We start from the raw sequence: 13,847 nt of genomic DNA, 5'->3' as shown, positions 1-13,847 counted from the left end.
CGAGCCAGCGTCGGACCGCAGCGCAGGCGCGGTGGGAGGCCTCGCGTGCGCGCACCGCGGGTGGGCGCCTCTGCGGCGAGCGGCAGACGCTTCCCTTTCCCCGCTCGTCTCTTGGAGTAAAGCCACGCACGCCCCCAGCGGTGGTGGTTTGCGTTGAAAATCCGTCGCCACCGGTTCTTCTGTTGGTTGCAGGTACTGCTCTCTGCGACTTCCAGTTCAGATACCTCTAATCTTCGACAGGGGCCAATGTAAAGAAAAGGGTAGGCGATTGACCCTTCTCTCTCCTTCCCGGCACTGCACTCCAGCGCCTCCCCAAAATGCAGGGCTTCAGCGTCTCCTTGCACACTTTCCTCCCTGGGCATCAGAGCACAAGAGTCGACAAGAAATTGTAGAAAGTTCCACCACGTTTAGTCATGGCGGGTGTTCAAAGCTTTGACTCTTAGAGACCCCTAAAGATAGAATCCAGGGTTCTCGCACTAGGATTCTTGGTTCTACCCTGCTTTTGAACACGCTCTCTGTGCTACTCTTTCCTCATTTGCAGAACTGTGAGGATGGGTAAATGGGTGCTCTTGCCCTTGAGAATCTGAAGAGAGGTTCTCCTCTTCCGTCCCTCCTTTTTTGAAGCCAAGTCCAGACAAAATGTGTTCTAAGTTTGCGAAGCCTGATGTTTTTATGAGAATACATCTTCCACAAAACTTTATTGAGCTGCCTGTCAGTTTAGTTTGGGGAGGTTCTGTGGTTTAAAAACCAAAATGAGAAGTATTGGTGGGTGAAGCCATTGGTCACATCACCATAGCTTGTGTTGTGGCAAAAACCTGTCTTCCCCGCCCTCCCGCCCATCCCCAGTGCCTGATACATTCATTTGTCCCTCGTTCGACACAAGTTTAAACAAGTCCAGTTATACGGGGATTTTTTTTTTTTCAGTAGTAAGTACTAAAGTACTGAACAATCATCATCAACTGGTTGGTTGAATCGGAGGATGTGGGACTGGGGATATGGAGGGGCGACTGTAAGTTATGCATGGATTTTCCACTGAGCAGAGGCTCTGTGCCCCTAACGCCGGAGTTGTTCAGGGGTCAACAATATACTTTAATGGCATATACCAAACGGCTTGAATTGGGGAAAAACTCAGGAGTAGACTGCCAACCTGATTAAAGCTGGTTATCTACTGTTGATAGAATATCTGACCTATATTTGTCTTCACCTTCAGATTGTCAGACAATTGGTGGGATCTCTCTTTGTAAACCACTTTATCTGTAGTAACTCAAATTCTGGCATACACACATACACAAATCATATTTACAAGTTTCCATTTCCAAAAAATGGGCCTCTGCTTCTTTTCTTTTCTTTTTTTTTAATATTTATTTATTTGCCTGCATCTGGTCTTAGTTGCAGCACGCGGGATCTTTTAGCTGCTGCATGCGAGATCTCGTTCCCTGACCAGGGATGGTACCTGGGCCCCCTGCATTGGGAGCATGGAGTCTTAACCACTGGACCACCAGGGAAGTCCCAGGGCCTCTGCTCCTGAGTGATCTATTCCACTATACTTGTATTGGCCACAATCAGGAGCGTTGGAATCCTTACAAATGTCACACCATATGAAATTGTATGTATTTATTTTTGATACATAAGGAATTCATATTTGATGTATAATTCCTGTGCAATTTGTTCTAGGTTTTCTTTTATAAAACAATACAATCAGGTGTTGAAGCATGCTGTGAAAATATAAAATAGTTTGCTTTTACAATACTGTATTATACACTTCAGAGTTGGGTCATTTGATTTGTTGTCTACTAAAAAATAATCATGATCCAGTGAATAAATTATCTTGCTTGATTGAGCTTTCAAAGATCATGTAAGCTCACAGCGAATTATCCTAGTAAAAAGAGAGGCTTCCATTCCTGAGAGCTCCTGAGAAAGTCCCCGGGGGGGAGAGCTGTGATTGGTTCATCTTTTGCCATGTGCACATGCTAAAAACAAATGCTGTGGCCTAAATGATGCATCTTGGTGCTGAACATTATGGTTCTGTAAATTTGTGAAGTTCTTTTTCAGAACCCTACACAAGAAACATAAGCCCCTACTTGTAAATTCTTTTGCCAAACTTAAAATTGTGAATGTAATCTGGATTTCTTTAAATTGTTTGCTTTCCTTGCTCACTCCAAATTGCAGAATGTACTTTTTTGCGCATGCTTATCATTAAGACATCTACTTCTAAAAACTAATGATGAAATAGTTGTATTGCCCCACATGTTACATTCTCATTTCCTTGTTCCTTTTCTTTCTTATGACCATTCTAAATGCCTGTAATATATAAAACCTCAGCTAACTCCAAGAAGACAGAGTAGTCTCACTTTCAGACTGACCCTCCTGCTAGCAGCACATAAAGGCTTTTCCTTTGTTGCTCCATTCTTGCTGACTTTATTTCAGGACTCTTGACAGTTTTATACTATGAGAAATTTTATACTATGTAAAAATCCTAAAAAATTTTCAAGCTAAAAAATAAAAACAAAGAAAAATTATAGCAATTTGGTCCACATTGGATCACCAGGAGATTATTAGGAACTGTTGGGAAGACAGGGGGATAGATGTTGAGAAGGCAGCACACATATGTCCATTACAGTCTTGCTACTCAGATTGCGATCCATGGACTAGGGGCATCTTCATCAACTGAAGGCTTGTTAGAAGTGCAGAATTTCAGACCCCATACCAACGGAATCAGAATTTTCATTCTAATATTTCCTCCAGTTGAGTCCTATGCACATTAATGTTTGATGAGAATTGCCTCACAACATTCAAGAATTCTGATGACCAGCGATGAAGTCCAAGCTGGAGATACAAATTAAAGCCATAGTTTTGGAGGAGATCACCTAGGCTAAAGGAGAAAGTATCCATTAGAGAAGCATAACACGATCTCTGGATCTCTGGGCACTGTGGGGAACCCTTTTGAGGTTTGTGACCAGAATTTAAAGTGAAAATAATCAGTTAAATCGGGTGATTTTTCTGGGCTTCCCTGGTGGCGCAGTGGTTAAGAATCCGCCTGCCAGTGCAGGGCACACGGGTTTGAGCCCTGGTCTGGGAAGATCCCACATGCTGCGGAGCAACTAAGCCCATGCGCCACAACTACTGAGCCTGTGCTCTATAGCCCATGAGCCACAACTACTGAGCCCGCGTGCCACAACTACTGAGCCTGCGCTCTAGAGCCTGTGCTCCACAACAAGAGAAGCCACCGCAATGAGAAGCCCGCGCACCACAACGAAGAGTAGCCCCCACTCTCCACTAGAGAAAGCCCGTGCGCAGCAACAGAGACCCAACGCAGCCAAAAATAAATAAAATTAAATTTTTTAAAAGTCGACATTTAAAAAAAAAAATGTGTGATTTTCTTCAGGCACGTTAAGTAATGTTGAGGTTCCTGGTGTTGGAGCAGAGTTAGCATAATCCTCTGGACTTCTCCCAGAACTTCCTTTCATTAAGGAGTAAATTTCGTGCTGCTTAATACACGGAGCTCAGCCATGCCCGCTAATGGGATTTAATCTCCTCAAATTTCCCTCTTACCGGAAGTTTCCTCCTAAAGCAGCCCTAAACCCCCTCAGCAGTTGCAAGGCACACCTCCAGCCGCCAGGGGCCGCAGTGGCGCTCCTCACGGCCGGAAGCGAGTAGCTCAAGGGTGGTCTCGGCGTTTCCGCCGTGCGTCCGCAGCGGTACGCGCGGTCTTTACGTCGGAACCCTGGGAGTGTTTCCGGCCATTCATATTCGTAGCCGGTCGGCGCTCGGTTTTTCGGTTTTGTGCGCTCTCGGACTGAAAGGGTGACGGCGCCGCTAGGATGAAGCTCGTGAGGTGAGGAGGTGACCAGGCGGGGTGAGGACTGTGAGGGGACGGTCTGGACGGTGTGGGCCGGGAGCGGGAGGCTGGACTGCCCCAGAGGCTGGAGGCGCGAAAGCCGCGTGTGCGCGCGGCCTGCTTACGGCCTCCGGCGCCCGCCGCTCCCGTCCCATCTTGGCCGCGCCGCCGCGGCCGCTCGGGCCCGGGCTTCAGACTGGGTCGCGCGGGGATCCCCCGTATTTTCCAAGAAGTGGAGGTAAAGGTCGGGTCATGTTTTCCCACACAGAGTCTTCGAGGCCTTAGAGGTGCAGTGCCAGACTTACAAGCTCTTACTCCCGGTTTCTTACCGACTTTCATTTTGAGTAGAACTTGTGCTCTAGTCTAGGTTGCGTTTCTGGCTCGTCTCAGCCCTCAGGAGCCGGCAAATATAACTAGGTCCACGCTCCCTGAGAATGTGGGAGACATAAAAATACTAATGCGTAAGTAGTTTAAGTTAATGCGTTTTTCGTGATGAAACTACCACCGCACTTTGAAGAGTACTTAGAAGCTGCAGGAGTTTATCTGGAAATAATGAAGCCCAATTCCGAAATGTTTCAAATCAGGGATGGACTTTTGACTCCGTAAGTTGTTTTTTTTTAGTGTGTTTTTCCCCCTTGTTGTTACTCACTAGACTTAATGTTATTCAACCGACATTTCCCCTTAAAATAGGACTTTGCTTTAGGAAAAGTCTCCCAACGTGGGACAGAATCTCTTTTCTGTATTTTTTGACTGATTACACAGATAATAGAGATTTCTCGTTCATTTCTGTTTAAATTTGGCCGGTTAGCTGAGCCTACTGAAGACTTGTTTACTGATTGGAGCAATTCATTCTAAACTACTTGCAAATAGATTGGGTTTTGGTGTTTTTCCTTGAGGCTGAGAGCCTGCAGAGGTTTCTAATAACCCAGCCGGCAGTTACAAACTAGCTTAGCTAGTTTCTTGTCTGTTCAGTCAAGGATTGTCAGTGTTATTGGGCACCTGTTACACTGTGCTCTCATAATGTATTCTTTTTTTTCTTTTTTTCAAGACAGAGTCCGTGCCTTGTTGGAGCTTTATGTTTTGTGGTGAAGGTAGACAAGTAGATCGTTTGTAGTATGTTTGAAATAACATATAAAATCCTCATTGTTATATTCAGGGTGGCGTTTGTAGAGAGGGCATTTAAGGTTAACTTTTTGTCCATTTTTTTTCTTACAGTTTTATTGAGATGTAATTGGCGTACGGCACTGTATAACTTTAAGGTATACGGCATAGTTATTTGATTTACATCCATCACGAAGTGATTAACACAATAAGTTTAGTGAGCATCCATCATCTCATATAGGTACAAAATTAAAGAAATAGACAAAATTTTTTTTCTTGTGATGCGGACTCAAGATTTACTTTCTTAGCTTTCGTATATAACATACAGCAGTGTTAATTATATTTATCATGTTGTACATTACATCCCTAATACTTATTTATCTTATAACTGGAAGACTTCGTCCATTTTTATTTGAAGTATAACTTTGGGGGGAAACATCTCAGAATTTAAAGTTTATTTTTTCAATTTCTCAATACCTGCCAGTCTGAATCTGTAGTTAAGTTTTATGTCATACTCTTTGGAATCAGTTTGTCTCATTTAAAGATAGTCCGTGTTGTGACGGAATTTTCCTATAAATTTTAATGGCTGTACTGAATCCTATTCTGTGTCTTACACTATAGAAACAAAATTTCTAATAACTGGAGAATGTATTTTACGCCAGGAAAAATGGGTGTTTGTCTAACTGGTTTGCGGTTTTGGTTGACTTTGTTATTTCTGTATCTCAGTTGGTGACACTGTTATACTGTCTCCCTAACCAAAAACCTGGGAGTCACCTTTGACTTCTTCCTCTTGATAATCCTGATAATCTGATAAGGTGCCAGGTTTTGGCAAATTTACCTACCTAATATAAGTATCTTTCACTATCCCGTTCTCTTTGATTTTTGAATTTAATAGTGTGAGTTTGGATACCATTTCAGTGCTATACTGAAGGATACTATTTTATCTGAATAGTTGAGTATTATCTGAATATCTTAAGTTACAGTAAGCAGAAAGAATTCAGGTAGTGAAGGATTCATCAGAAAATAATTTGAATTTGCTTGGTTCCTGGGCTCGGATAACTGTGTTTATTTCTCCTGCCCTCAATTAACCTTCCTTGCCACTCCAGTCGACACCACTAAGCTGTTCAGGCTCCCTTTTCTTCCCACCTGTGTTCTTTAATCTCGCTTCTTAAAGTAAATATCTCACACAGTGAAATTCAGTGTGCATTTCCCAATTTTGAAAAATGTATACACCTGTGAAACCCAAACCGCTGCCTGGATAGTGAACTTCTGGATTCTGTTCTGTTTCATTGATCTATTTGTAGTTCCTATGTCTTGATTACTTTAATCTATCTATTGCTCTAGCTGCCTAATTTGTCTTCCGATGTGGCACACCACTCCATTGATGAAAACCCTTCAGTAGTTCTTCTAGGGGAATTCTTCAACAGAGCTTGGGCATTCCATGAAAGGAACCTCTTCCCTACACATTTTCTTGGACTTAGTATTCCAACAGTAATACCTATAATTTCTGTGTACCTTGTGCTGTTTCTTACTATTATCTTTGTTCTTGTCTCTCTTTGCTGCATATTTCCAACTTTTCAGACTTCTTACTAGAAGTCCACTAAGATCTGACTCCTTCCTACCCATGCTACATTATATTCATGGTAAAAACCTGTGCATATCTCCATTGTGATTTAAATTTACGTAATTACTTTTAAAAAAATCTTTCATGTGTCTGTTCTGCCTTCTAGAGTTTGAGCTCCTTGGGGGCCTAGTCTTACTCATTTTTAATCCTCATTACCAAGCACAGAGACTACCAGATAATATATAATGATAAATATTATTTATCAAAGAAATATCCTTGGACTTGATAAAATGTATTTTAATTGTTTCAGAGGTTTTCTTACTTGCTGGTTTTCCTTTTATTTCCATATGGTAGACTGCTTGATTAATAAAGTATTTTATTTTTACTTGAATCCTGCCTGTTTCTAAAAATGATTTGAAAGAAATTTTATAAAAGTAGAAGTTATTACTGGATGGGACAATTAAAGTAAAAACAAGTTTTAAATTGATAATGGAAAGAAACCATTAGGTGAAAATTCTAGGCTAATATAGTTATATTAAATTTGAGCTAAGTTAAAGAATTCTTATCTGGTGAAATAAAGCATTACCAATTCATTAAGAGAGACTTTTTTTCTTGACAGCAAATATGGAAAGGGAAGGGATTCAACACACAGTTTTTTCTTTATATGAGAACAAGTTTGGGACTTGCTTTATGCAAGACCAAGTAATTTCCCCTTTTTTGATGGCTGTCTATACCACTTAATATGTTGTATTTTAAGGCTGATTTCCCTTTAATCATTGAAACATTTTAGCCAACTTATTCAGTGCCTGTTACAATCCAGGATTAGATATAAAGTTCATGATCCTTAACCTCAAGGATAGACTAGTTGGGGGGAAAGTAGGTAATCCTACATTTAGTGTGATAGGGTATACAAAGTACATACTATAGACCAGAAATTTTGAATATGAGTTGTATATTAGATCATATTGTAGGATTATTGTTCATTTTCCTAGATGTGATTGCGGTGTTATGGTTATGTGGGAGAAGGTCCTCATGAGAAAATGCATGCTGAAGTGACTGCAGTTTACTTTCAGATAATATGGTGACAGTGTAAGTGGGGGGGAGGGGGACACACAAATGGTAACATTTTCATAGTGTGTGAACCCTTCAGCTTCCTCTGCAATATTTCATAATAAAAAGTTGGAGAACAGAGGAATAGATGAAGAGGGGAATGGATGACTATTCAGTAAACGTTATTGAGGCACCTGGCTATCCAACTTGGGAAAATCATAAAGGCAGCTTCCTGTCTCACATTGCACAGAAAAGAGATGAATTCCAGGTGGATTAAAACTCTAAATATAACAGTAGAAGAAAATAAGAGACTTTTTATAATCTTGGGATGGGAATCATCTTTCTAAACAAATTACATACCCAAGAAGGATTCATAAATTTAACAACATAAAAATGAAAAAAAATTGTATGGCTAAAGAAAACCATGAACTTGAATTGCTGTGGCAAACTGATAGAAAATAAAAGAAGAATTCGACCTAATTGGAGTCGTGAATAACGTGAATAGGAAATTAACAGAAGAAATACAGATTTCCTGTACTCATGAAGAATTACTCAACAAGTGATAGGGAAAAGCAAATTGCCTTTTTTCCCCTATCAAATTGACCAAAAAAAGATTGGTGACAATTAGTGTTGGTGAGGATTTGCATAAATGAATTTGGTGGGGGTTTGCATAAATGTCTCTAAATGCTAAATGAGAACTAAAAGTTATAGAAGCCATTATAGTATGGCCCAGTTTCTGTAAAAGTAAATTTTATGTAAATGCTTATGTTTGCATATAAAATGGTCTAGAATATCCCCACATACCTGGAGGAGGGTTAGAAAAGGAGACTTTTACCTTATTTATACACATACAATAAGTGTATAATCTTTTAATACCAATTATAATGTATCATTTTTTTCAGTTTCATTGAAATATAATTGACATACTAAGTTTAAGGTGTACAGGATAATGACTTGACTTACATAAGCTGTGAAATGATCACCACAGTAAGTTTGTTAACATCCATCATCTCATATGTATACAAAAGAAAAGAAAAAAATGGCTTTTTTCTCGTGAGAACTTTCAGGATCTAGTCTCTTAGCAGTTTTCAGATATACCATACAGCAGTATTAACTATAGCCGTCATGTACATTATATCTCCAGTACTTACTATCTTATAATTGGAAGCTTGTGTTTTTTGAGCACTTTTATCCATGTAATTTCTTGATTTCAGTTTTGTGGCTTATAGTGACTTCAGGATCTATATGCATGGATCAGAGGTTAAGCTGTATAATGGCTTAGAGAATCAGAAATGTCCAAGTGACACTTTCTGTTACTGTGCTCTTTCATAAATGTTAAGGGTATCATTCAGGGAAAGCTGAAATTGTTATGCACGCTATTAACAGGAATTGGTGCAGATAGCGTCCATAGTAGGTTTTCAGCATCTAGAAATTTCACTCTTTGGCTTAATAAACATGTTTTTGAAGTGTTAAAAGTGAAAATTTATCATTTTATTCCTATTGTCTTTATAGATTTTTGATGAAATTGAGTCACGAAACTGTAACCATTGAATTAAAGAATGGAACACAGGTCCATGGAACAATCACAGGTATGGAGGTTGGACTGCGTTTATAACACTTTTAATTTCCTATCTCTTTCACCTGCAGGCCAGAATTCTTTGGTTTATGAATGTTTTATATAGTACAAATCTCATTCCTTTTGTCTGGATTATTTCATTGACCTTCTTATTTAAGCCTCACCTTAAGTTCTTGTGCTAAGACCAGACTGGATTCCCCAGCTTATCCTATGTGTGACTGCTGTTTTTCTGCTTTATGCCTTTTCTACTTTTGCCTGTACGTATCCCCTGGAATGTTGCATCTTCCGAAACACATATTACTTGTATCAGAATTTTGTGACCCCTGTTAGATTGTAAAGTCCTTGAAGATAGAGGATGGGGTTTCCATGTCTGATTATCCTGGGTAAAAAATATGTGGGAAATGGGATGGGGGTGATGAAGAACCATAATTTTATCTAAGCATAACATATTAGAGTATTACATTTGTCTTTTTTCTTAGCTGTCTAACTCTTTGATGATATTGTATGTATGATATGTAGTTTTATATTTAAAGCCACTGTGATTCTTCACTAATAGTAGCTGCTACCCCAAAAAAGGGCAAATTTTTAAAAGAATTGATGAAAGAAAATGCTATCTTAGCATATGGTACCATTCTACTCTCTGAAATATTTAAATTGTAAATTTATAAATAATTTTGTAACATGTAGATCCAGCATCTGAGAAATATATAGTATTAAACTGATAATATTTGTGAGTCTGCTAGAACTTTGCAACACCAATTGCTATGAAAGGAAATCTGTATAGTTTAAGGTCTGATCGTATCTGAGGAAATGTAATTTCTGTCCTGTTAAAATTCCGTGATTTTAAACAGTGATTTAGTCTGCTCTTTTCTGAGCTGTGTGTTGTATGTTGTAGAGGAAGCAGAGTGTTCTTCCTGCTTGTTAGGAATTCAAAATCTAGTGGTGGAAGACACTCACAAAAGTAATGTAATGTAAGGTTTGCCTCACATACAGTAGGCACTTAATAAATGATGTCCCAGGAGGAAAATTTAGTAAATTGGGGGAGCAAAATCTAGTAAAAATCCAATTCCCTCCCCCACTGACAACCACTGTTTCAAGTTTCTTATATCCTTAATATATATTTTAGTCCTCACAATAGGGATAATCATATTATCTACCATAAGGACATTGAGGATTAAACTAAAATGCCTTAGCATGCAGTTCCTGGAACATAGAAAGAGATCATAAATCTTTTGGATTTTTTTCCCCTGTCCCTCGTTGTATCAAGTTCCCCAACAAGATGGAATGTATCAAAAGTCTTATTAATTTTGGGAAAGAAGAATACAGAAGATTAGTAAACAGCAAGCTAAGGAAAAATCTAGTGAAGGAAAGATTTCTGATTTATACTGACATCATTACCAGTTGTAGAACAGATAATACTCTTCTGTAACATGGTACTAAAAGTGGCTTGATAGATTAATTGGTTGCTTTCCTTATTATGCTAATAACTGCCCTCTTTTTTCCCTCCAGGTGTAGATGTCAGCATGAATACACATCTTAAAGCTGTGAAAATGACCCTGAAGAACAGAGAACCTGTACAGCTGGAAACACTGAGTATTCGAGGAAATAACATTCGATATTTTATTCTGCCAGACAGCTTACCTCTGGATACACTTCTCGTGGATGTCGAACCGAAGGTGAAGTCTAAGAAAAGGGAAGCTGGTAAGTTTGAAGGATTATAAACATTTTTGTGTCTGGTGTATTTATACCCTAATTCGCTATTGAAAATGTGTTTATATTTGCAAACAACACGGGTTGGTTGGTTTGTTTTAATTGCTTCTACTTACCATGAGTACATACAGTGTTTCTTACAGTTCCTGGTATTGCTATTCAAAAGACTGATGTTGTTCTTACTTCCTGTCCCTTTGTGCACGGCCTGGTCCCCTAATCCCTGCACACTTTGAAAGATTTGGAGATTGAGTCTTTTTTTTTTTAATAAATTTATTTATTTATATTTATTTATTTTTGGCTGCACTGGGTCTTTGTTGCTGCGCGCGGGCTTTCTCTAGTTGCTGCGAGCAGGGGCTACTCTTCATTGTGGTGTGCGGGCTTCTCATTGCAGTGTTTTCTCTTGTTGTGGAGCACGGCCTCTAGGCGTGCAGGCTTCAGTAGTTGTAGAATGCGGGCTCAGTAGTTGTGGCTCGCGGGCTCTAGAGCGCAGGCTCAGTAGTTGTGGCGCACAGGCTTAGTTGCTCCGAGGCCTGTGGAATCTTCCCGAACCAGGGATCGAACCCTTGTCCCCTGCATTGGCAGGGGGGTTCTTAACCACTGCGCCCCTAGGGAAGCCCAGAGATTGACTCATTATTCCTGCTATTCTGAAATTTCTCAATGACTTAGCATTTTGTCCACTGTTGTTCTGGGTACTTGGTGGACCCTTTCAGTATGGATATTCTTGCCATTTAGAGCTAAGAAATTTACTTGTGTAACGTTGATAAATTTCTTCTGTTTTGCTCGTTCTGTTCTTTCTTCCTGGAATTCTTAATAATTGGGTCTTCTGACTGATTCCTTCTGAGTCTTTTATTTTTCCTCTCTGTCTTTTATTCTGTACTTGGTGTTGTTTTCTCTGGTTTCTCTTTTTATTTGATCTCTTAGTTTGGTCTTTATGTTGAAGGTTTTACTATAGTATCTTGCATTTTGGCCATCTGTTGTTTAAGAAGGACTCTGAAAAGAGAACTTTTGGGAATGGAGGCTGAACTCCTTAGAGTGTGGGTTCAAAGTAAGTTGGCTTCTCTACTGAGGAGACCTAAAATTTCAGGATCTGGAAGTCTCTTCTGGAGCTGGTTTTCTCAGAAAAAGATTCTAGTCACCTACTGTGGGAGACATATGTCTGGCAGCCAGCATTACAGGAGAAGGGCAGGAGAAAGGGGCTGATATTAAACACAATGATTTTGAGACTTTTCCTTCCACTCACACTAAGAAATATATTGTACTTTGCATCATGACCTATTCATACATATAAATGAAACAGAAGCTTCAGGAAGAATTATTTAGTCTTAATACATGCAGATGCCCTTAACCTTCCTATCCTATTCTCTTTCAGTTAAAAAAAAAAAAAAAATTCAGGTTGTAACACATAGCTTGAAAAACGCTGACTTGATCCCCCTGTTCCTTCCCTCCAGCTCTGTGACTTTTGCTGCCATCCACTTTCCAAGTGTTTTCAAATCTGAAGCCTTTCTGTCTCAAGGTCTTTGGGTTAATTTTATCTTTTCTTTCCTACCTACCTGTCAGGGAAATAATCATTAGCTTTGCAAGGTGGGGAAGAGGACTAGCCAATCTACTGCTCTGCATAAGGATTGTCAAGCTTTCCCCCCCACCCTGTTTTCAGCCCCCTGCCTCATCATCTCACCCCTGGCTTCCAAGGTCCTAGGTCTTTTAGAAGTTATTCTTCCTTTACTAAACATCTGTAGTTCTCAGTCTATTTTCTGACTTAAAAAATTTGTTGAAATCTTTCAACCACTGTGTTTTTTCTGCGTTTGTTTTTTCCCCCTTATGGATATTTGCCATTTTTATTCCTTTTCTATCATGAATAGTACTTCAGAGGGAATTAGAGATAAGTGTGGTTAATCTGCCTTGTTTTAAGAGAAGTGCTAGACTTACTCTGTTGCTTTCAATGGTAAGACTAGGAACAATTGGTAGAAATGTCAAGATTTTTTAAATATTCATAGATGTCTGAAAATGAAAAGTTCAGAGCTAGGATGACCAGGTAGCAAGGATATTGCTACTGGATTAAAGTACTAGGTTATGATTGGATCAGATGACTTAAGATTCTGAAAAGTCAGGAAGTTTTTATTTGATGTAATATGTTTTAAGTTTTCTTGGCATGAATTAACTAACTTGGATTCTATACAGTAACAGAAACATCTGGCGCATAGTGTTTGTGTTCTGTTCCGTTAGTATTATATCTTTTTCATCTTGTGTGAGGTTCAAATCATTTGTATTTTATTTTGTGGTGAATTTGAGGCATGATACAAAGAAAAAATATTTTAAAACTTGATGAATTTCTCAGTAAATAAAGTCAAATGAAACAAATATTAAGGTATTAGTAGGCCAGCAATTCTTGGTTCTGTATGGTAAACTGTTGGGAAAGGGTGACTGAGGTTACATTTGAGAGAAGCTGAATTAAACTTTTCTTTACTGTAGGTGCTGTTTGTGGTGGCCAGGTAACATCAGCACAGAAGAGAATTTCCTTTACTTTGTTTTTCTCTTCCCTCAGTTGCAGGAAGAGGCCGAGGCCGAGGAAGAGGAAGAGGACGTGGCCGAGGCAGAGGAAGAGGGGGTCCTAGGCGATAATATCTCTCAAGACTACTATTTCGAAGTAGTAGGTATTATGGGATATTTTTTTGTACAGGTTTTGTTTGTTTATGGCAGGCGAGGAAGAGGAAGAAGACATGGCCAGGGGAGAGGAAGAGGGGGTCCTAAGCGATAATGTCTCTCAAGATTACTGTTTCAAAGTGATAGGTACTATGGGATATTTTTTGTACAGGTTTTGTTTGTTTATGGCAGACGAAGAAGAAGAAGACGTGGCAGAGGAAGACTACGTGGCTAAGTTAGAAGATGGTGGAGTCCTAAGCAAACTGTGTCTCTCAAGGTTATGGTTTTAAAGTGATCGATGCCCTGGCTGCTTTTTGTACAGGCTTTGTTTGTTTGTGGCAGTTTTTAATAAACATAAATGTAGGACA

At 39.5% G+C, this 13,847-nt stretch overlaps 1 protein-coding gene across 7 annotated transcripts; it reads left to right on the top strand.

Moving 5' to 3' along the window:
• Positions 1-54: 54 nt before the first annotated feature.
• Positions 55-13,847, top strand: SNRPD1 (small nuclear ribonucleoprotein D1 polypeptide). 7 transcript variants are annotated; one of them, XM_082418757.1, is made up of 6 exons: positions 3,722-3,835; positions 5,054-5,097; positions 9,066-9,142; positions 10,639-10,830; positions 13,382-13,486; positions 13,652-13,847. In XM_082418757.1, exons 3-5 carry the CDS (start codon positions 9,073-9,075, stop codon positions 13,456-13,458), a joined length of 339 nt encoding a protein of 112 aa, XP_082274883.1. In that variant the 5' UTR covers positions 3,722-3,835; positions 5,054-5,097; positions 9,066-9,072; the 3' UTR covers positions 13,459-13,486; positions 13,652-13,847. The 7 variants fall into 7 exon arrangements, with proteins under 7 accessions (XP_082274884.1, XP_082274879.1, XP_082274878.1 ...); XM_082418758.1 differs by lacking the exons at positions 3,722-3,835; positions 5,054-5,097 and adding an exon at positions 55-192; XM_082418753.1 differs by lacking the exon at positions 5,054-5,097 and having other exon boundaries at positions 3,680-3,835; positions 13,672-13,847.

This window comes from Balaenoptera physalus (assembly GCF_965194825.1).
Source record: "Balaenoptera physalus genome assembly, chromosome: 12".
Lineage (NCBI taxonomy): Eukaryota > Metazoa > Chordata > Mammalia > Artiodactyla > Balaenopteridae > Balaenoptera > Balaenoptera physalus.
The sequence above is the reverse complement of the archived record's forward strand: the minus strand, read 5'-3'. Positions and strand labels throughout refer to the sequence as shown.

Coding starts and splice junctions, on each gene's coding strand:
- SNRPD1 (XM_082418753.1), top strand. Junction 9,143..10,638: donor GGTCCATGGAACAATCACAG/GTATGGAGGTTG, acceptor TTTTCCCTCCAG/GTGTAGATGTCAGCATGAAT. Junction 10,831..13,381: donor GTCTAAGAAAAGGGAAGCTG/GTAAGTTTGAAG, acceptor CTCTTCCCTCAG/TTGCAGGAAGAGGCCGAGGC.